General features: G+C 40.3%; 2 protein-coding genes across 2 annotated transcripts in view; both read left to right on the forward strand.

The window, feature by feature from the left end:
• The window catches only part of LOC142182861 (M1-specific T cell receptor beta chain-like), a 142,974-nt gene extending 120,803 nt beyond the window's left edge, over nt 1–22,171 (forward strand). The window contains exons 4-8 of the mRNA XM_075257634.1: nt 11,924–11,970; nt 19,898–20,230; nt 20,557–20,574; nt 21,575–21,681; nt 21,972–22,171. Of these exons, the coding sequence (XP_075113735.1) occupies nt 11,924–11,970; nt 19,898–20,230; nt 20,557–20,574; nt 21,575–21,681; nt 21,972–21,992 (526 nt within the window). The 3' untranslated portion in view covers nt 21,993–22,171. The remainder of the gene's footprint in view (nt 1–11,923; nt 11,971–19,897; nt 20,231–20,556; nt 20,575–21,574; nt 21,682–21,971) is intronic.
• Nucleotides 1,406–5,987, forward strand: LOC142182868 (anionic trypsin-2-like). Its single transcript, XM_075257641.1, has 5 exons — nt 1,406–1,445; nt 2,302–2,461; nt 3,384–3,637; nt 5,401–5,537; nt 5,797–5,987. Exons 1-5 carry the CDS (start codon nt 1,412–1,414, stop codon nt 5,944–5,946), a joined length of 735 nt encoding a protein of 244 aa, XP_075113742.1. The 5' UTR covers nt 1,406–1,411; the 3' UTR covers nt 5,947–5,987.
• Nucleotides 22,172–23,545: the final 1,374 nt, after the last annotated feature.

The following is a 23,545-nucleotide window of genomic DNA, read 5'->3' on the forward strand; positions in this document are numbered from 1 at the left end:
ATATATGACCTCACCCCTATATATCACACAGTATTCCTATATATATGACCTCACCCCTATATATCACACAGTACTCCTATATATATGACCTGGTGACGTCACGGTGTGATATCTAAGGCCATGGACGCCGGCGCCATCACAGTATCCCCAGTCTTTGTGGCGCCGCCGCTTACTGATTCACAATGACCATAAAATCCTCCACAAGGATGGTGATGGGTCCTTGTAGGGGGAAGATTCCTGGAAGGCTAAAACCTGGTAACTATAAGGAGCACATTGTACAGTGAGCGCGTCTAATGTATCGCCGTCCATAGCAGTAAAGTAGAATCTGACCTAGAGGACGGCTCTGACCTGTCCGATCACCTTCACCAAATCTCTCAGGCCCTGTGGCCTCTTCCTTACGTGTTTCTTGGTGATGACGGCCGTGGTCAGGTATCTGAGACTATGAGGGCCGTGGTCTGGGGGGAGTCAACTAAATACACAAACTGGCAGGTTCTCTTTAACCCCTTCCTTTACCTCTGCCGTAATAGTATGGTGGGTATTTAAATAGCCACCTGGTCTCCGCTAATGTCCGCCGTGTAAACTACTCAGTGTCCTACAATCCCAGGTAGTGCAGCAGTCCATATATAGGACAGACCTAAAGCAAGAAGGTACAGAATGCAAGAACTATGGAGACAATTATGGGATATGGCAAATCTAACAGGTCTTATTGGTGTATTCCCAGTAGGTTGCGGCTGGTACCTATCAAAGGTGGTCCAACAAAAGGCAAATTGGGAATGGGTGCAGATGTCTTAGTGTGGGGAGTAAAGACTAACCCACATGGTGTGATCCTGGAGAAGAATGATTGTAGCACTAACTACTGAATGAGTTGCTGTTTATGATGGAAATATGTCTCATACAGCCATGGGGATGGGTAGTCGAAGACCAAGTAGGTGACTTGTTCTGACCATTGACCACCATTAAAATCCCCTACAGTGCAATGGGCACATGAACATCAGAACCGGACCATGGAGCAATGGAAGGTGCCCTGGTCTGGTCAATCACACAAGGTCATATGTGACTTATATACCATTGAGTAAGGCCGCCCTCCGGACTCTATACAGTGGTACAAGCAGCGGAGGACTCTTCCGTCCATGTGATAGATGTATCTTAGCAGACGTCCTTGATCTTGCTGGACATTTGCAAACATAATAAGTCCATCCAAAGAACCGTCAGATGAAGATGACAAATTAGATGTCGCAATGTTCTCTAAGAGGTTGTGGATTGATATTAAGTCTTCTGTTACTTATTACATTTGGTGTTTGGCCTGAACATCCATGTGAACAGACACATGTCAAGGTGATACAGATAACCCTCAGCCCATAAAGGGTTTATATCGGTGAGATGCGGCCAAGACAGACTTCACAATATCAACATGAAACTTCTGCTTCTCGTCCTGGGACTTGCTGGTATGTAGACATTTCCCTTGTAACTTCTATACATCTCTCTATGGTATAAGTGTATTATATCAGAGATTCTAACATATTCGAGACAAGAGTGGATATAAGGTCATGGGGTGGCATATCCTTGATGACTATTAGATAGTAGGAAAGCATTGGTGGAAAACGGACACTGAAGAACTTCGATCTCCATTCACATTATATAAGGTGTCCTCTGCTTCCCACCATGGTCATCTGGGCCACACAGGAAAGTACGGCCTGTGGTATCAGTTGCGTAGAGGAGTAGTTTGCAATCTATAGGGGGTCCAATCGGTGGAATCCCCACAAATCCTGATGGATTGACGGATGCTGAAGGACACCAATTTCAGTGGGTGGGGGATTGAACTATTGAGATCCTGATGGATCAATGGACGCTGAAGGACACCAACCTCCTTTCATCTTCCATGATGTCTCCTCTGTTCTCTGCCTTTTGCTATATGGACCTTTTTTTATAGCAAGGTAATCTGAGCTAGTAAAGTCCGACCTGTGTGGTCATACAAAGGACATCAGTTGCCCTTGCTGAATAGTTGCAACAAATGTAAAACATCCCCTATCAATAGAAAAAACTTCTTGATCAGTCCGACTGTTGGGATCCCCACCAATCTTGGTGGACCGTCTGGCCGAGTATGCAGCCTGCAGCTCCATTCATTCTCTATGGGAACCCTGGAGAAAGCCAAGCTCTGAGAGGAGAACCAGAACCCGGTACTTAGGTTCAGATAGGGACTGAAACGTGGTACCACCCCTTTAATGGGGTATTACTGATGACCCGTAACAATTTACAAAATAACAATTTACAAAATAATATTTGTTAATTGATTTTTTTCAGCCGCAGCCCCCATTGAGGATGATGATAAGATTGTCGGAGGGTACACGTGTCCAGAAGGTTCTGTTCCGTACCAGGTGTCCCTGAATATCGGCTATCATTTCTGTGGAGGGTCCCTGATTAGTACCCTATGGGTGGTGTCTGCTGCTCACTGCTATCAAAGGTAAGGAAATAATATATGTATGTGCAATGCAGCAAAATCACCAACGCCTAGTACTTATATATACTGTGTAATGCTGATATACGCTCATGGTTCTCGTTCAATGTATGCATGCTTTTTTGCATCATTAGATCTAGTAGTAGGTAAATTGGAGCAAATGTGAGACTGACCTTTGGGCGCCATGTAATACAATTGATGGAAAATGATCATATAACATGTCAGGAATCAGAATCTTCACGCTCCATTACTTGTCTGCCCATCAGTTGTTTTCTCTTCTCTGCAGCTCTGCTGGGGGAGAGTCTGTACCATATCAGTATTTGCTCCAGGGCTGTTGCTTTATGATTGCTATGTCTACTAGCCAAACTTTGTCCGAGTCAGTTCAGACAAGAGAGGGGTGAGATGCAGAGCCAATAAAGGGCTGAAACATTCCTTTATCAGATGCCTGTGATTACATTTGTATCTAGGCTCTGTGTTCTCCGAATTCTCTGCAAGAACCTTATTCTGTTTAACTGGTGATCTCCTGGTCTTACCCGGTTTTTACTAGTTCCCCTGATTTACCCCTCTCTAACTTGGGGAAGCCTTAGAGTCTATAACTTGATCATAGATAGCTTATGCATATGTACTGAGTAGTATCTGTAGGCTGAACAAACATGTAGCCAACATTTATTTGTAATTTAGACTCTTTAACCCTCAACTGATGGCAGATCCTTGTACACAATTGTGATCATGTCCACCAGAGCACGAGTGATCCACTCTGCACACACAGTGAGATTCCAAGTAGTAGATGCCGCTCTCATATTCTTGAATAGGGTATATAATACATTTTTTCCAAATGAGACAACCCTATATATCACAAATGCATATGAGTTCCCAGGTTGACCCCAGTAATAGCGTCACTATAAAACTATAAGTTTTTCTGTTTTAGACGTATTGAAGTCCGACTTGGAGAACATAACATCAATGTATTAGAAGGAGCCGAGCAGTTCATTGCGTCTTCTAAGGTCATCCGACATCCACAGTACGATGCTTCTGTTCTTGACAATGACATCATGTTAATTCGGCTGAAAAAGCCGGTAAGGCTGAACACTCAAGTGAAGACGGTCAGCCTACCGACTCATTGTGGCGAGGTCGGGACAAGCTGCCTCATCTCTGGATGGGGGAACACTCTGAGCAATGGGGGTGAGAAAACATTATATAGAGTGAGACAAAGGAGAGTGATATCCTCAGTGCACACATTTATAGCATACACAGAGCGAGGACCGGGACCTACACGTACTGTGCACGTGTGTGCACCATGACTGTCATCAGAACTGCAATATCTTGTCATACTAATTTAGTACAAAAGACCCTTGAAAGGCTGCAACAAACAATATGACCACTGGGTGGCCGCACACATACAGATAGAAAAAACATCTTGTGACAAAATATCATAAATTTGTGTTGTCTGGAAAAGCTGATTATTTTGTGATAAACATTAGGATTGAGCGATCAGGATTGGATGGAACATGATCGGAAATCGGATTTTAACATCAATCCTGAAATCTCAAGATCGGCTCAACCCTAATAAACATATAAAGCATATAAATATATATAAATATATAACCAGGGGTAACAGTCAATGTATCTAGGCAGAGAATAAATGGAGAGATCAGTACAGGATAAGTAATGTAATGTATGTACACAGTGACTGCACCAGCAGAATAGTGAGCGCAGCTCTGGAGTATAATACAGGATAAGTAATGTAATGTATGTACACAGTGACTGCACCAGCAGAATAGTGAGCGCAGCTCTGGAGTATAATACAGGATAAGTGATGTAAAGTATATACACAGTGACTGCACCAGCAGAATAGTGAGCGCAGCTCTGGAGTATAATACAGGATAAGTAATGTAATGTATGTACACAGTGACTGTACCAGCAGAATAGTGAGCGCAGCTCTGGAGTATAATACAGGATAAGTAATGTAATGTATGTACACAGTGACTGTACCAGCAGAATAGTGAGCGCAGCTCTGGAGTATAATACAGGATAAGTAATGTAATGTATGTACACAGTGACTGTACCAGCAGAATAGTGAGCGCAGCTCTGGAGTATAATACAGGATAAGTAATGTAATGTATGTACACAGTGACTGTACCAGCAGAATAGTGAGCGCAGCTCTGGAGTATAATACAGGATAAGTAATGTAATGTATGTACACAGTGACTGCACCAGCAGAATAGTGAGCGCAGCTCTGCAGTATAATACACGATAAGTAATGTAATGTATGTACACAGTGACTGTACCAGCAGTATAGTGAGCGCAGCTCTGGAGTATAATACAGGATAAGTAATGTAATGTATGTACACAGTGACTGCACCAGCAGAATAGTGAGCGCAGCTCTGGAGTATAATACAGGATAAGTAATGTAATGTATGTACACAGTGACTGTACCAGCAGAATAGTGAGCGCAGCTCTGGAGTATAATACAGGATAAGTAATGTAATGTATGTACACAGTGACTGCACCAGCAGAATAGTGAGCGCAGCTCTGGAGTATAATACACGATAAGTAATGTAATGTATGTACACAGTGACTGTACCAGCAGAATAGTGAGCGCAGCTCTGGAGTATAATACAGGATAAGTAATGTATGTACACAGTGACTGTACCAGCAGAATAGTGAGTGCAGCTCTGGAGTATAATACAGGATAAGTAATGTATGTACACAGTGACTGCACCAGCAGAATAGTGAGCGCAGCTCTGGGGTATAATACAGGATAAGTAATGTAATGTATGTACACAGTGACTGTACCAGCAGAATAGTGAGCGCAGCTCTGGAGTATAATACAGGATGTAACTCTAGATCAGTGCAGGATAAGCTTATATCACTGGTGTTTATAGGAGGTGTACGGCTGTAATATTCTCTGTTTTCTGTGACTTAATGTGTCATCTTTTTTTTAGTTAATTATCCGGATATTCTGCAATGCCTGAAAGCTCCAATTTTGGCTGATCAGCTCTGCCAAGCTGCCTATCCTGGACAAATCACTGACAACATGGTCTGCTTGGGTTTCTTAGAAGGTGGAAAAGACTCTTGTCAGGTATATTGTGGGTTAATCTTTTATAATAAGTGTTTTAATTACAATCCAACATTGGTCATTGATGTTAATTTTCCAGAAAACCCTTTATGAATCATTATGGTCCGGGACAGTTATAGTTTACACCTTGGCCATACATTTACAACAATGTGTCTTATAGCCCAGGCCTGTACGTTTGGTGTTAACCTGGTTATTCCAGATCCCATACACATGTGTGATCGGAGTGACTCGTCTCCAGTCATGGTGTCTCTGGTTTCTTTAGGGCGATTCTGGAGGTCCTGTGGTTTGCAATGGAGTTCTGCAAGGCGTCGTGTCCTGGGGTTACGGCTGCGCCTTACCCGGATATCCAGGGGTGTATACAAAGGTGTGTAACTATGTGTCCTGGATTGAAGAAAAACTGGCCGCGTATTAAGAGCAATAAAATAAATCGCTTTAATTGTATGTGACTGTAATAAAGGAAGAATAAAATAAAAGAATTGATCTTGTAAAATGTAACAGAATTTCTTCTTCGTCTTTCCAACACACTTAACCTTCCAACAAACTAAACATGTCCATATAAGTCTAGTGCACTGTATATACAGGAGATTTGTCTATATACCTGCATTTAGTGTTCTGATAGCATAGTCATGGCCATAGGAAGCAATAGTCTGGAACTGACTCATTGAGGTCTCTGGAAGCGTTTTCTAGATATTCTCTGTACAAATAAGCTGTGACATCATCTGTAGTCAGTAGTGATATCTATAGAGGTGTTATCTTCTATTGGAACCCTGTCTTATTGGAAATGAAGTGACTGCTGCAAAGAAACTGGTAATTGTCAGTCTATTATTAGGTTTAGTGGTCAGAAAATTGCAGGATATAACACTTTTTCAAAAAATCTATAAGTTTCCGCCTTCGGTATCTGCATCTATTGACGTCCAGAACATGATACGGTTAAAATATGAGAAAATATTCAGATTAACGCTGCAGAAACGGCTTCAACCCTGATAGAAAATAGGAAGATATTTAGCGCCCTCTAGTGCTCAGACTTCATATAACACTCACAGGAATGATATTCTCATAACAAAGTGTCACTATGGGGTTAATAAGAACAAAGTGGAATATAAAGCGATTGACGGGCCTTATTAATTTACACCCGGCGGTTTGTTGCGGCTGCGCCACGTTCCGATGTCTGTTTGGTTCAGGAAACTGCTGTGACGGTTTTGAGGCAGCCGACTATAAAGATAAATGGATGAGAAAGTCGTAATAAAAAAAAGACTGTGGTCGAAGCAACCGAAATCCATCAAGAGATTGTGAGGAATTCTCACCGGCTGTCAGACAGCGACTTCCTGCAGGATATCGCTGCCTCCTGCTATAGGCGAGAACCAGCCTGATACTTGTTATAGAAGAGGTGGGGGTTTATTTTATCCCAAAATGATCAGACATTGAATATTTCATCTTAAAAGTCATAAAAATAACTTGTTTGATACCTTCCAGGAAGAGCGCCCCCCTTTTAGTACAGGTTATCTCAGGTATTGCAATATTTAAAGGAGTTGTCCAAGACTATACAGTCCTTAGGATAGGACACCCATATGTGATCAGTGAGGTCCAGTGGCCGGAGCACAGTATATGGACTCAGAAGTATACAGCTCTGTATACTGTATAGCAGCCATGCCATGTTATTGCCAGTTCCCTTGATCTGCAGTACTTTGTCACGGCTCTATCCTGGTCTGTTTTTGGCCTCCTTGCTGATTTCATTGGCCACAGGGTATCGCCGAGGTTTGTGATTGAGCCCCAGAAGTCACATGGGGCATGGCAATATCATGACACTGGCGTCAAGGAGTCATGATGTCAGCATGGCCCTGGACCACTCCTTATTATCGTCTCAGGTCTGAAGACACCCCACACCATAGTAGTGATTCTGTAGTGGTGAATCCCCCAGAAAACTCAGGTTTTGGAAAATTCGTAATAAACTGGTTCACTAATCTCGACTTCTGGCTCTGTACACTGTGCAGATATCAGCTGATCAGTATGGGTGCCGGGTCTCAGATCTCACGTATCACTATCGTAAGGAAATACCATCCATATAGGTAAAGTCAGGTATTTCTCTGTGATCTCTGATTGGCTGATTTCAGCGTCGCCCCCTTGGGTGTGTTTTTCGGGTGACCTGGTTTAAGGTACAATAAAAGAAAATGGGTCAGAAATCTTCACAGTAGTCTCAGCTCTCTATGACGGAGACGTCTCTCGGTGATGGTCTTGTAACATAAGAAAAGCAAATCTCGAGGGAACTTTTTGATTTTTTTAATTGTTAACATTTTTGAACATGACCGACTTTTCCCACCAATTAGGGGAGATATTTATTCCCAACATCTTCCTGTTTCCTCTGTTTATAAAAAGAGATCAAAAACAAATCTATAGATAGAATGCGACGAGAACTTGTAACATTCGTTACTGTAACAAACCACAATCGGCAGCTCCTCCTGTTGGAGTTCCAAGAAGAGGCCGCCAAGATGTGACTTGTAACCCGGCAGCTAGGAGCAGAGTCTCTTCTTTTTGTATGAGGGTGTAACATTGTGGGGACAGGGGGCACTGTGATACAAACTGATGGGAAGCCTTTACAAAAACCCTCAAGGGAATTTATCATTGTAGAGTAGAATGTTTGTATTGTAACCAATTTAATAAAGCTATCCATGCAACAAGAAGATCGGGCAGTAGCTTGAGAGATTGGTCTATCGCCGTACACCTTACTTGGCACTTGGGTCCAACTTAACAATGGCAGCTGAGATGTTTTTTATATATTTTTTATATGATTTTGTTTCTTGCCCCAAGAAATTTTCAATGTTTCCCCATAGACTGGATTTTAAGAGGACAGAAGGATAAGAGTGGGCAAGACATTGGAATATATGGAAGAAAATAATATAAACACATGTATAGTAGAATATGGATAACATACTGTAAAACCTCAATGTTCACTATAGAAAAAGAGACAATTGGTCAAGTAAAATTGTTACATTTTAGAATATTTAGGAGTTTTTGAAATAATGTTGCAAGGTTTATCGCAACTTTTTTCCCATACCCAGCGCCGCACCTCTCATGAGGCGACTTGAAGCGACCGCTTCAGGCGGCGCTATGCCGGGACCCCAGGGGGAAGTGGCAGTTTTACTGGCTTAGAATCACCGTCTCGGCAGCCCGACACAGGAAGCGAGCGGTGGTTTGGGGAGACCCTGTGAATGCAGCGCTGCTCCAGCGGCCGCCCCTCACGCTTAGCAGAGAGCAGGTCCTCTCCCTGCCTGCTCTCTGCCTGCTAATGCCGCCCCCTCTGCCCCACACACCGGGTGACGTGGCCACGTAATCAGGCCCGCACCAGACGTGTGCCTGTGTCCAACGCAGGGGGGGTGGGGGGGCACTCTGAAGACCGGACAGTGGACTGGACCAAGAAGAACAGGGAGCTGCAGGTAAGCGGACACTGGTGGGGGGGAGGGGGTTAATCACTACACAACGTGGGGTCCAAAAATTGAAACAATTTTTGGACTACATGCTGTGTAGTCAGGAGTGAACCTAGCCTTTTTGCTGTGGGGGGGGGGGGTGAGGCAGGGATTGGGGGAGCAGCGGGTGGTGGTGTTATCCGCCTCAGGTGGCAAAAAGGCAAGGTTCACCCCTGCCCATACTGAAGTATTGAAGTTGTTTGTTGTCAACAGTTCACTTGGACCTGCAAGAGGAAAGTATAGTAAAGGTCTACCCTCCAACTAAAAATGGCCAAATTTTTCAAGATTTTGTGAATATTTGGCTGCCAATTTTGTTTGTGGTGTGATGTCATATCCTGGAATATAATAAGCGGAGGTCCAGGGGAGGTATGATAGAATAAAAAAAACACTGACACTCACCTTCTAACTTATCAGTGATCCCATAAGATATAAACCCTATTGATAAGTGAGTGGTCCCAACGTCAACTCCAAATGGGGTTGACTTCTGAGGCCATCATTGAGTTAGAACGCTGTGTAGACCAGATGATTCTTTGATATTGGGTGGGCCAGTGTCACTTAGATAAAGATATTCAAAAATGAGAATTATTAACGATATTGAGTATAGATAAGAGAACAGAGAAAGATATGGGAATATAGATCATCACTAGAAATGGAGGAAGGTGCTGAGTGATAAGGAAGAGGTTCAGAAGTTCCATCATGGAAGATGCTGAGAAGCTCCATCACAGAAGATGCTGAATCTACTTAGATTCTGAGTCTACAAGGTGCCATCATGGAAGATGCTGAGAAATACCACCATGGCTAATGCTCAGCAGCGCCATCATGCAAAATGTTCAGTTAGTATCATAATAGATATTGGAGGTTCCATCATGGAAGGTGCTGAGTGGCTCCACCATAGAAGATGTTGAGAGGCCTTGTAATGTCCAATGCTGAGAGACGCCACCATTAAGGAGAATACGAGGCACCATCAAGAAAGAGGTGAAGAAGCTCCATTGTAAGAAATAAAGATGGTGGCTCAAAATAGGAAAAGGTCATCATAGTCAACGTCAAACCAACAATTAGAAATAGATGTCAACATAGTGGAGTCATGAATATAAAGAGGAGTAATGTGGGATATTATAGATGGATGAGACCAGATGGACATCATTAGTGAGATATTTTTTTCAGAACTATATGAAAATCTAGAAGAAAACATCTCTAAAGAGAATCTAAGACACGCAGAGAAACCATAGGCACCAAATGGATCCATAACAAAAGCCGTGTAAAGACAGAATATGTCCTCAAAACAAAAATGTAGGATATGATGACCGTAAAGAAAAAATCTAGAAAAAAAGTCGTATAACTGGGTGAAATAAATAAAAAAAAAATAATGATGTGAATATTGATAAGTGAAGGTGCGAAGAAACTGTTTGCTACACTTGAGAAAGAGGAAGCAGAAGAAGTTCTGTTACATTACAAAAAAGGTGATAGAAGAGGAAAGAAATGTAAGACGCGTAGAAGGAGTCACGGACATCTGAGGAGCTTCAGAGTCCATATAGAGGAGGTGACGCACAGTATACAGAGGGGGATGGAGAGGCCTTCAAGCATTCAAGGATTAGAAGAAGAAATTTCACGTAAGAAGATGTTTTATTATTAGAAGGAGCCTCATGGTGGAATCGTTACTTTGTATGAGTAGATGGACATTGGATTCACGGATATTGATGATGTTTTTGCTCATAGAGATGTCTTTGTGGCTTCATACGGAGCTGCTCTTGTTTTTGGGAAAGGGACAACTCTCACCGTCCTGGGTAAGTGCTTTTCCCTTTAGTCTTTTTATATCCTTTTTGTATGAATTTACGGTTCTCTTAAGGCTTCACTTCTACGACTAGAATATAAGTCCATTTAGAGATAGCCCGGCCAAGGTATACAGAACCCCACTTATGTCTATGAAGTTTTTGAGCTGGCCATTACCCCTGTGTAACTATCAAGCATATTTCGGTGGAGGGACCGTCCTCTCGGTGTTAGGTCAGTATTTTTATACTCTGCTCTATACTCAGAAATGTATTGTAAACCTGGATATTAAAAATAAGGTTATTGTAAATTTTTGAGATGTTTAAGAGGAAGAGAGCTGGGACAATCTGGGTCAGGCCGAATATACTGTTGTATACATCGCTAGATATTGAGACGAAGGAAAATGAGACAAGTTGATTGCATTTTGGAGAACCAAGAAAAATGGGGTTGTCTTAATTTTTTTTTCTATAAGATAGACTCTTGGAGACCATATGAATAGAGCTTTCAAAAATAGACAATATCAGGGACAACAAACATAAGGAAGGGCAAGTTTTAAGAGGGGTCTTTGTCTCTGTGACAAACACCGTTGCTTACTTTGGAGCAGGGACAGTACTTACTGTTTTGGGTAAGTTTTTATGGTCTCAAAAAATTCAAGTCTGTCATAGTTTTTATACAGCCATGGGGGGCTGTGACTGCCCAGAAGCCGGAATTTGGAACTGGAACGACCCTCTCTGTGCTAGGTAAGAACCGTGCAACTCTCAGATTAGGTTTTCGAAGAGGGTCGAGTCTCTGTGACAACCTCTGCCGCTTACTTTGGGGCAGGAACAACAGTCAGTGTTTTAGGTAAGTGTTGACGTGTATATTGCAATTGAATGAGATTTGATACAATCACCGTGGGATGGAAATGTCCAAAAGTAGAACTTGTTCTTTTATGTGACCAATACTTAGGCTTAAAGGACGCGGGGCAGCTCTCATGGTAGGTTTTCAGAGAGGGTCCTCTCTCTGTGACCAACTCACCTCCTTACTTCGGAGCAGGGACTGTAGTCAGTGTCTTGGGTAAGTTTTTATGGTTTTTGTGACCTCAACATTGTATTTGGTATTCGTGTAAGTGTCGATAGTCTACAAAATGGTAGTTTTTATACAGTCATTATGAGCTGTGAGCAACCAGAAGCAAGAATTTGGATCTGGAACCGTCCTTTCCGTGTTGGGTAAGATGATTGAAATTGGGACATGACTTAGACATTGATATGCAATAGCAGTAAGGTACTTAGATTTTTGATTTATGTAAAGGAAAAAGTTATACAGTTTACATATTTATATGTTTATATATTGGGTGTAATGAATAGCTGAACTATCTGTGAGGTTTCTTTAGAGTCTTGTAATTCACGGAACCAGAATTCATCCAAAATTGGCTATAATGTTTTTGGAAAAACTCAGTGTCGGTAACACAGGGCTCTGCCATAAAGGATGGTGGTTCAGCGCATATTGTAATAGGGTTTGCAAAAGGTAACGATCAGGGTTTTAAAGCAATGAAGTACTGCTGTGAGGGCAATATACAATATTTCGGGAGCGGGAGTCATCTGGTTGTACTTGGTAAGTACGATTGGGGAATTTATCTTGTAATAAATCCATGTGATATACGTTTTATATTCCGGTTGTACTCTGTAGGTCACTAGTCAGTGGTCCAGTATTAGTAAGTAATTGTACAAGGACATGATAATAGTCTTTGTTGTTGATAGAATTTGTGTGTATAGAGTAGATTTTTGCCCACATTGTATTATAAGACCATGCAAATCATGGAGAAATAGTGGAATTCTTTAGTTTTACTCTACTAAAATTCGGTCGTTATGATTGTACGTTATGGTTATGGAGGGAATTTTAAAGGTGTATATCAAATTTTAGGATCATTTCTTTGTATTGTGTATGTAGTTGGTCTTGGGATGGTGGTTGGTATGGCCAACCATAGTCTAGAACCCTACAAAATTGTGGAGCTAATGTATGTGATATCATGAACCAAACCCAATGACTTAGTGTCCACCATATGAGTTACAGTATCAGTACTAGGATCATATTAGGTCAGGACTAGTCCATCGCATTTCTAAAGAAAATTCACATACCAAATATTCATCATCGTCCATCATTGGTACAAAGCAATATGTCACCTAACAAAAATGAAGGGACACAAAATTTTTCCCAATTGGACCAATGGGCCCTTTTTTTCAGATTTGGTGCTAGCTCTTATCAATGTGTTCCTATGACCCCCAGTATTTTGGTGGAGGGACCGTGCTGCATGTCATGGGTAAGTCACTACATGACTTCTAAAGTTTAACTTGAAGACTTTTGTGGCTCTTGGTTTAAAACATTTTTAGGGGGGTCAATAGGAATATGGGTCATGTCAGTCATGAGTACAATGTAGGTTAGGTGCTATAGGTCACTTCTTCTGGGTATAGTAAGTCAGTGTGAAGAACATCTTGAAATGGTTCTAAACAGATTTAAGAAAGTTTTTCCAATAGATTTTTGGTGGGCTTTGCCATCGTGTAAGGTTGATACATGTTTAAAATTTAGGTCTAGATCAATGGAGGTGAAAATGTTAGGACAGTGGAAATTGCCGAACAGAACTAGACTAAGAAAACTTTTCTACCGGACTGTAGTTACACAATAGTAGGGATATCTGGTGAATAAGGCTCAATTGAGTAGAACCAAGGAGGTTTCATGGTCTTCAAGACTAAAGCTATCGAAAGACTGATCATATACTGTATACATGAGCTTCCAAGTAGATGAGTAGCAACAGACTTGTCATTCTACCTCCTGTCTACACATATGTCTTAAATGTTGGATTTGAGGTTGAAATTCTGTAAAAACACAGAAGAATCATGAGGGACTAACCACCATGAGACCAGTAATAATATTTCAAAGGCTTAGAGTCCGTGCACCTGGGAGGAAGCTGCTGGTTTCTATACTGACTTAAGTGACTGTGAATGCCGGCAGAGCACAGTATTTTGGAGATGGGACCGTTCTGTCTGTACTGGGTGAGTCAGGTCACGTACATATATCATATTAGTTGTTTGGTGTCATATTTCAGAACATAATCTTATTTATAAAAGATAGGGCTCAAGGTTAAGTTGCAACATAGTAACTGCTCAATCAGGTTCCTCATGCTTTGCTGTCTTATAGACGTATAATTTTGTATGATAGGTGCGTTCCGTATTGTTAGATCCTGGGACTATGGCTGGAGGACTGTACTGTCCATATAGCTTACTCCATAACACCAAGTTCATCTATACACATGGTCAAACTGGTCCACCAGAGAGCCCAAGATTTGCTAAAGTGTCCTGAAGTAACACAAAAAGAGTCCAAGTGGTATTGTACAGCCTCGGGTCACTCAAGGTTGGACCTTCTTTGACTTTTGGGCACTCACAATGATTTCTTCTGGTGGACCTTTGCATCCAGATACTAAAAAGCAACAAAAACAATCCATGAAGGCCAAGAGAGGGGTGAGACATTGGAAAGACTGTACAAAGTTGGGGAATCGAGTTGTATATAATAGTTGATCCATTATTCTTGTTTTGGAGGACATGACCTGGGGGACACATTAGATGGGAGATAAAGTAGTAAGGGGTTCGACATATTGTCACCATGTAACTAAACAGATGTTTTTGTTACAAATATTTTGTGGCTACCAACGGCTATTAAACTTGATACCGCAGAATACCCCCCCCCCCCCCATATGCACTGTGTGATATCTCTCCATATAGAATGGACATCCTATGAGTATTCACATCAATAGATCAGACAATAAACTAACAATTGTATCATTTTGTAGCGTATTCACAGTCCAGTCCAGGTATAATAGATACAAATTATCAAGACTAATCTCTTGATAATATCTAGAACATTCTTTGAGGAACCAGAATGAGATCCGAGACCTGATGGTTGTTTTTGGAAAAAATTGTGGCAGTCAAGAGATTGAAAAGACTATAGAAAAGTTGGGGAAGGGTCTTTTTGCAACTCTGTGTTGCAGTCGGCTCTGCCGTGTACTTTGATAGCGGCACCGCTCTGTGTTTTGGATAAGCACATGGACTGTAAAATATCACTGATATTGGTCACTTAGTGTAGTAGTGAGTCGGAGCATGTAGAGCGTAGAAGATTTTTAGGGATTGGCACCTTTATTGTGTATAGTCCCCCATTAAGGCTTCTCTATAGGTACAGATGGTGACAGTCATAGGGGTAGGATTTAGTATCAACATATCTGGCTGTGAGTGGAAATGAGAAGCAATATTTTGGAAATGGAACAATCCTGATGATTTTGGGTAAGTTATTTAATGAATCCCATCGTACATATAGGAATTCATTTAATTTTGGTGGAGAATGACCCATTAAGGTTAAGATGGTGGATTGGAAACTTTGAGTAGAGACAATAAAGGGGAACTAAGAATAGAAAAAGGGTTCAAGTGTCACAAGGAAGCAAAAAAATTATAAATTGGACAAAAAAACCCGGAAGGAATACAGAAATTTCCATCAGTGTTTCTATATTATAGCAAGCTTATACTGGAGAGTAATGAATCTGGAGATGATGTAGCAGAGTTGAGTTTGTTATGAGCAGCATAGCTGAGTTTGACACGATAAATGACTGTGTTGTCTATGGGGGCACAATGAACTGCAGGTAAATCTATTTTCTTTGGGTCCATTTCATGTGGCCATAATATAATTTTAGGGTCCATATTGCATCAACCATTCAACATTCTGCCATAAAGACCATAGGTTGTCATAGGGATCTTTAATGTCCTCAACCCAATTTAGTAGCATCACGTTGGGTCGGAGTGCTATCGCTAAAGGAGACACTATAGGGTCATACTATTGCTTTGTGAAACCTGCCTAACTCAGAGAACTATTACCATGATGTGCAAAAAAATGCAACCCCAAAGAGTTAAGTGACAATCTCAACTATGCCACATCTGTGTGTGACCAACTTAGCCCTATTCACAACCTAAGGGCTCAAAATATATTCATATGGATAAAAATATAGCGTAAGAGACCAAAAATCTAGTAAATAAATAAATTTCAATTAGAATTGACTGTGCTCATGCAGGAACTAGGGACAACTTTTTGTAGTAGGGTCTAACATGGTGAGCAGTGGGGGGCACCATGATACAATTTAATAGAAACGCTTTACAAAAACCCTGCCCCGAGGGTATGGCCAAATTCCTATAGATGGGACCTTTCCATGCCTCTAAACAGTCTCTGAACACCCAGGACAATTTCATTCCCAGGACACAGTGACAATAGGCGACAACCTCTTCACCCCAAATGAAGATCTTAAATTATCTTCAAGAAACAGCCCTAAAGTATTGTAGAGGGAGCCCAGTAAAGAAATAGACTATATATTTGATGGCACTTTTTAAAAAGATTTGGAATGTTTTTCTAGTGGGATTATTCACTGTGTAGGAAGTTCTGCTGCTTACTTTGGAAGTGGAACAGTTATCAGTGTTTTGGGTAAGTTTTGGAAATTCAGTAAGTTTTTATACAATGTTATGTGGCTGTGAGCAATTCTGCCAAGCTGGAGTTTGGAGGGGGCACAACATTGTCAGTGCTGGGTAAGTGATATTGTTTTATATCTCTATTATAATACTTTATATCCCTGATATCAAATGTGCGAAAGGCTTTCTAATCTTTAGCAGTATAAAAAGTGTCCATTTAAATCAGAATAATTCCCAAAAAACTCTTTAGAACTCAGTTTCCTTAACTTTGGTAGTAGCTTTTATATAATTTAGCAAAATATTACTTGGTTTAAGCGCTCAAATGGATATAGGGGGGATTTAGTATAGTGGTTTGCAACTGTGAATGCCGAGAGACAGTATTTTGGAAACGGTACAATTCTGACTGTGTTAGGTAAGTGTTAAAAACTAAAGCAAAAATCATTAATATCTTGTAAACATTTCATTTCTAAAATCATTTTTCTTATTGTTCTTAAATTTAATTTTTTTAATTGCTGTCAAAACTAAAGAGAAAAGAAGCGGAAAGATGAAAATGTTTTAAAGCTTTTTAAAATGTATTTCTTTATTATTTTATTAATGTTATTACAAAATAAGTAGTTCAAAATGTCACATCAAGACAATGTCTAACTGTACAACCCTGTACTTATAATTGATGATTTAGGGATGTATTTTATTTTAATCTCCAAAGAATTTTTTGTAAATTGTTGCCTCAATTTTATTTAAATTTGCCATAACATTTTAATATTCAATATTTAATAAGAAAAATATATCACTGTTACATTTCTATTAAATTACAACAAAAAAAAGAGCAGAAAACTTTCAGATGGGAATATCATAGTCACATTTTTATGTCCATGAAACTTGTAACTCATTTGGTTCTACTGAACTAAACGTATAGTAGATCTCCATAGGTCTCTAATATTACCAAGATATGGTTGAAATTAATCATGTTGGGAAGGGTGATCTGAATTAGGGGTCGGGGTTCTTGTGGCTGTAACATGGACTTAATATGTGGCTATATTGTGAATGTCTGAAATTTAGTATACAATACAATGAAATCTACTTAAATATCTACTACCTAGCTGCTTTACACTGTCTCTATGTTGCCTAAACTTCAATTTCCAAAATGTGATAGCTCACCATCATAGGCTAAGCTATAGACATCATAGGATAAGCTAAACATATCAACCTCAGCCCTGTTACATCTATGAACAAAAAATAATTAAATACAATTCATAAATTGGATGTTTTAGAATTGTTGTTTTTGTAGCACAATATAATATGGTGGGGACTGGGGGAGCACCATAATAGAAAGTATAGTCAGCACTTTACAAAAATCTGCCTGTATGATTCTATGCTACGTCTCCATATAAGCACTGGAAGGAATCAGGACAGAGCTCATTCTAAACATTGCAAAACTACTCCATGAATGTAAAATAATTCCCCTATATAGGCTGTACCCCCCCGCATTGTGCAATGTTGGGCGCCATGTGCCCCGGGGTCCTAGTGCTGTCCGGCGGTTTCCAGTTTACTTTGTCCCACTGTGGCTACCGCTACTGTCTTCTTTGGAAGTGGAACAGTTATCAGACTGTTAGGTAAGTCTGTGAGCGAATGTGTTAAAGAAAAAACAAAAAAACCTAAAAATGCATAAGAAAAACACAAAATATTACACTAGAGTTTTAATGCGCAAGTATATGCCTGTGAGTACTGGAAACAAGCAGGAGTTTGGACAAGGGACAGTAGTCTCGGTGATTGGTGAGTTAATGGCAAATAAATAAATTAGGAAAAAAAATATTTTTTTAAATTATGCATAAATTTACATAGAATATATTTTTTAAAATGTTTTAAAATTTTTAATACATACATATATAATCATAATCCCACTGATAATCTCTATCTGTAGATAAAAAACGGGGAACAAATTGATAGTTCAAGGAAAATTTTTTAATAATTTCATAATTTAGAATTTTATATTAATATCAAGTTTCCAAAAAAAATTATTTATTATCTAATGGTATATTTATCAGTAAGGGCAAGGAGTTTAATAAAAGTAAAAAATGTTTACTTTATTTTTTCCGTCTAAAAATTACTTTATGCCATTTTAATTCTGCTTTGGTCTCGCGGCTCTTAGAGTTGTATATTGTTATATTCCTTTGTGTTGACTCTTATAACTGAGCTTAGAATTTCCATTTTCTTACTAACCTTCCATTCTTATTAATGATATCGCTCTGTAGTTGATTTTCTGCCTTTATTTAGGTTCTTCTATTGGTTTTGTCTCAGATTATCTAAGAAATAACATATATATTACATAGTTACATAGTAGATGAGGTTGGATAAAGACATTAGTCCATCAAGTCCAACCTATAACCCTACAATCCCCTACAGTGTTGATCCAGGGGAAGGCAAAAAACCCCATGAGGCTCATGCCTAGATAATGGTGGTTGACTTTGCTGAGGACTTAATTCAGACATATTAAGGTTCTCTACAAAACCAGAGTTTAAAGGGGTCATCATATGACAGCCATAAAACCCAATCGGATATAAGTTTAGAAACTGTACCACTAAAAACCAGCCCCATTCATCTAAATATCTGTACTCCGAGGAATGGTGCCGATTTTTCAGCTGTAGACTGCAATACGTAAAGACACCCTTTGGCTCCATGCACTCCATCGTGTGCCGTGTAGGGATGATAGCCATGTTAGCCCATTGACCTTTTATTCTCTATGGCTCCATCCACACAAGTTCTTGTAGGGGGCCTTTAGGACTTAAGGACGGGTCTTGTTCTTGTCCATTTTGCAGACACTCATTGTATTGAAGGTATGGGTCTATAGACAGCTCGTAAATATCATCCCTGTGCCATTCTTGCCGTCACCTCACAGACCTGTAGATGCAGCTTACAGCTGAGACCACCCATTGTGGAAAAAAGTTCAGTTGTTTGTTGCAGATTTTGCTGCCAAGAATGGCTTGAAAATGAATTGGAAGTGGACTTTTATTTCTCTCTTCTGTTACATTTTTTTTTTTTTTCGGGAATTGGTATCAAAATCTGCAAAAAAATAAATAAATAAGGCTCCATGTTTCTCAAAGGGTTTTTGGACTGTGATGATCATTGGCTAATCAATGGCTAGACCGTACATATATGGCTAAGGTCCAACTCCCAGAAGCCTCAGAGATCATCCTAATGAAAGTTCTGCCCTTAAAGGGGATGTCCAGGATAACCAATTTTTGATAAGGAGGCCGGGAAGGTGAAAAAAAAAAAAAAAAAAAAAAAAAACCAACCTCCTTTTCCATAATCTCCTGTTCCTGATTCTCAAGTGTCTCCCATTATAATCCAGCCCTGATGCTCTGGGGTCTTGTTTTGGTGGAAGAAGTCACAGGTGATATAGGTGAGTGATGTCCTGGTTCCTTTACTTGCTATCCTGGACAACCCCTTTAAGGACAACTTTCTTCCATTAATTTGAATGGTAGACATTTAGAAATAAGTAAATTTTGTCAAACCTACAGTCAGCTCCTCAATTGTTCATATCTTGACTGAAAAGTCCCCAAAAATGTACATTTTTTTAATTCATTTTTGAAGATTTTTTTTAAAAAAATGTATTATATTATTGTTATATTATATATTTTATAACCTTTGAATTTTGCAGAAAAAGGTCAAGAAGTTAAACCTCCCATTGTCACAATCTACCGGCCCAGCAAACAAGAACTTGAAGACCACAAATTCATTTCTTTGGTCTGCGTTGCAAGCGGTTTCTTTCCAGAACATGTGAAAATCCAGTGGTTTGTGGATAAAACATTAAGACCCAACTTATATGAACCTGTTCCAAAGAAAAGCAAGGATGGTTCTTCATACTCCACCAGCAAACGTCTCACCCTGACCAGATCAGAATATTTCAATCCGGATACCGTGTTTCGATGTGAGGCTGCATTTTTGGATGAGAAATTCGGGAAAAATTATGCAGAGGTTAGAGGAGAAACAGGTAAAGGAAATGGCAACAATATATATATATATATATATATATATATATATATATATATAATGTATCAAGAGGTTATCGGTGAGGGTGGGGTCCAATGGAGAAGACGAAAGGAGAATGACCATAGGTGATTGGTAGTAGTAGGGACGCAAACATAGGAAGGACTGATGACAGGAAATTGGGATGAGGTTGTCCAGAGAGAAATTTCAAGCCAATAGGAAAAAAATACAATTGGTGCATTGGACATTGTGATATATTTGAGCAGTATATTAAGCCTTAGAAAAGTAATTCTTAATACTAACAAAGTGTTTCTTATATTTTATTTACAGATTGTGGCGTCTCTAAAGGTAAGTGACCTCTGTGGCCTTTACCAGTTTTTTCACCTTCAAAAAGTTGACACATATATGTGATATGCTGGGTCTGAAACCCTATCTATCACTAACCTATCTATCTGCAGGGCTGGGGTGATATGCTGGTTCTGGTGACAGTAACCTATCTATCTGCAGGGCTGGAGTGATATGCTGGTTCTGGTTTCACTAACCTATCTATCTGCAGGGCTGGGGTGATATGCTGGTTCTGGTGACAGTAACCTATCTATCTGCAGGGCTGGGGTGATATGCTGGTTCTGGTTTCACTAACCTATCTATCTGCAGGGCTGGGGTGATATGCTGGTTCTGGTGACAGTAACCTATCTATCTGCAGGGCTGGGGTGATATGCTGGTTCTGGTTTCACTAACCTATCTATCTGCAGGGCTGGGGTGATATGCTGGTTCTGGTTTCACTAACCTATCTATCTGCAGGGCAGGGGTGATATGCTGGTTCTGGTGACAGTAACCTATCTATCTGCAGGACTGGGGTGATATGCTGGTTCTGGTTTCACTAACCTATCTATCTGCAGGGCTGGGGTGATATGCTGGTTCTGGTGACAGTAACCTATCTATCTGCAGGACTGGGGTGATATGCTGGGTCTGGTGACAGTAACCTATCTATCTGCAGGGCTGGGGTGATATGCTGGTTCTGGTGACAGTAACCTATCTATCTGCAGGACTGGGGTGATATGCTGGGTCTGGTGACAGTAACCTATCTATCTGCAGGGCTGGGGTGATATGCTGGTTCTGGTGACAGTAACCTATCTATCTGCAGGGCTGGGGTGATATACTGGTTCTGGTGACAGTAATCTATCTATCTGCAGGACTGGGGTGATATGCTGGTTCTGGTGACAGTAACCTATCTATCTGCAGGACTGGGGTGATATACTGGTTCTGGTGACAGTAACCTATCTATCTGCAGGACTGGGGTGATATGCTGGTTCTGGTGACAGTAACCTATCTGTCTCTCTTTTTTCAGAGACCTACAGCATTTCAATAAACCAGGGGAAGATTTCCTACATTATGGTTCTATGTAAAAGTGCCCTCTATGCGCTGATTGTCCTCATCTTGATTTGGAGGAAAAAGGTAAGACAGAGACAGATATGGAGGACAAGGTCAAGTCTCGAGAATAAGTTCAAGTCACATTAAACTAACTGAGGGCAACTCACTGCAGATCTCCGTCATCCTCCTCAGCCAGTTAAGGCTTTTAACCTTAGTGCATTTGAAGTGTTAATTGTAAAGTTAAACCTCGCTCCATGCGTACAAGGATACATGTACTTCCCTTCCTTGTATTTGTCTTGTATTCCTAGATGATTTTCTTGCTATTATAGAACATTCTCTCACTGGATTTATTGTTACTTTATTTCTTACTTTAGGTGAATACGAGTTCCTACTGACAGATATCGCTGATGCTTCAATCTAGAACGCGCCCGAGCTTCATGGAGGAAAGACCCAAATGTCATATTATACAAGAGACATATACTCTGATAGCAATGTCATATATCTGTGTATTGTGCTGTGATAATGGTGTGCAATATGTATTTACCTGCTAATAAACTTATTACTGTATTCAATATTATACTCTTCTGTCTGTTCTATATACAAGGGGTATAAGAGGCGCAGAAGACAAGAGGATACAGGGATCTAGCTCATACTGAAGGGATTGCAAAGGACAGAACAATCTATCTAAGTATCTACAGGATGTAACTCAGGATCAGTACAGGATAAGTAATGTAATGTATGTACACAGTGACTGTACCAGCAGAATAGTGAGCGCAGCTCTGGAGTATAATACAGGATAAGTAATGTAATGTATGTACACAGTGACTGTACCAGCAGAATAGTGAGCGCTGCTCTGGAGTATAATACAGGATAAGTAATGTAATGTATGTACACAGTGACTGTACCAGCAGAATAGTGAGCGCAGCTCTGGAGTATAATACAGGATAAGTAATGTAATGTATGTACACAGTGACTGCACCAGCAGAATAGTGAGCGCAGCTCTGGGGTATAATACAGGATAAGTAATGTAATGTATGTACACAGTGACTGTACCAGCAGAATAGTGAGCGCAGCTCTGGAGTATAATACAGGATAAGTAATGTAATGTATGTATACAGTGACTGCACCAGCAGAATAGTGAGCGCAGCTCTGGAGTATAATACAGGATAAGTAATGTAATGTATGTACACAGTGACTGTACCAGCAGAATAGTGAGCGCAGCTCTGGAGTATAATACAGGATAAGTAATGTAATGTATGTACACAGTGACTGCACCAGCAGAATAGTGAGCGCAGCTCTGGGGTATAATACAGGATAAGTAATGTAATGTATGTACACAGTGACTGTACCAGCAGAATAGTGAGCGCAGCTCTGGAGTATAATACAGGATAAGTAATGTAATGTATGTACACAGTGACTGCACCAGCAGAATAGTGAGCGCAGCTCTGGGGTATAATACAGGATAAGTAACGTAATGTATGTACACAGTGACTGCACCAGCAGAATAGTGAGCGCAGCTCTGGAGTATAATACAGGATAAGTAATGTAATGTATGTACACAGTGACTGTACCAGCAGAATAGTGAGCGCAGCTCTGGAGTATAATACAGGATAAGTAATGTATGTACACAGTGACTGCACCAGCAGAATAGTGAGCGCAGCTCTGGAGTATAATGCAGGATAAGTAATGTAATGTATGTACACAGTGACTGTACCAGCAGAATAGTGAGCGCAGCTCTGGGGTATAATACAGGATAAGTAATGTAATGTATGTACACAGTGACTGTACCAGCAGAATAGTGAGCGCAGCTCTGGGGTATAATACAGGATAAGTAACGTAATGTATGTACACAGTGACTGCACCGGCAGAATAGTGAGCGCAGCTCTGGAGTATAATACAGGATAAGTAATGTAATGTATGTACACAGTGACTGTACCAGCAGAATAGT

Source organism: Leptodactylus fuscus, chromosome 10 (genome assembly GCF_031893055.1).
Source record: "Leptodactylus fuscus isolate aLepFus1 chromosome 10, aLepFus1.hap2, whole genome shotgun sequence".
In the NCBI taxonomy this organism is placed as follows: domain Eukaryota; kingdom Metazoa; phylum Chordata; class Amphibia; order Anura; family Leptodactylidae; genus Leptodactylus; species Leptodactylus fuscus.

What these genes read in the sequence shown, in the direction of transcription:
- LOC142182868 (XM_075257641.1), top strand. Translation starts at nt 1,412, where the DNA reads ATGAAACTTCTGCTTCTCGTCCTGGGACTTGCTG. An exon ending in TCTCGTCCTGGGACTTGCTG is followed by an intron (nt 1,446 to 2,301) that starts GTATGTAGACAT and finishes GATTTTTTTCAG; the next exon opens with CCGCAGCCCCCATTGAGGAT. An exon ending in GTGGAAAAGACTCTTGTCAG is followed by an intron (nt 5,538 to 5,796) that starts GTATATTGTGGG and finishes TGGTTTCTTTAG; the next exon opens with GGCGATTCTGGAGGTCCTGT.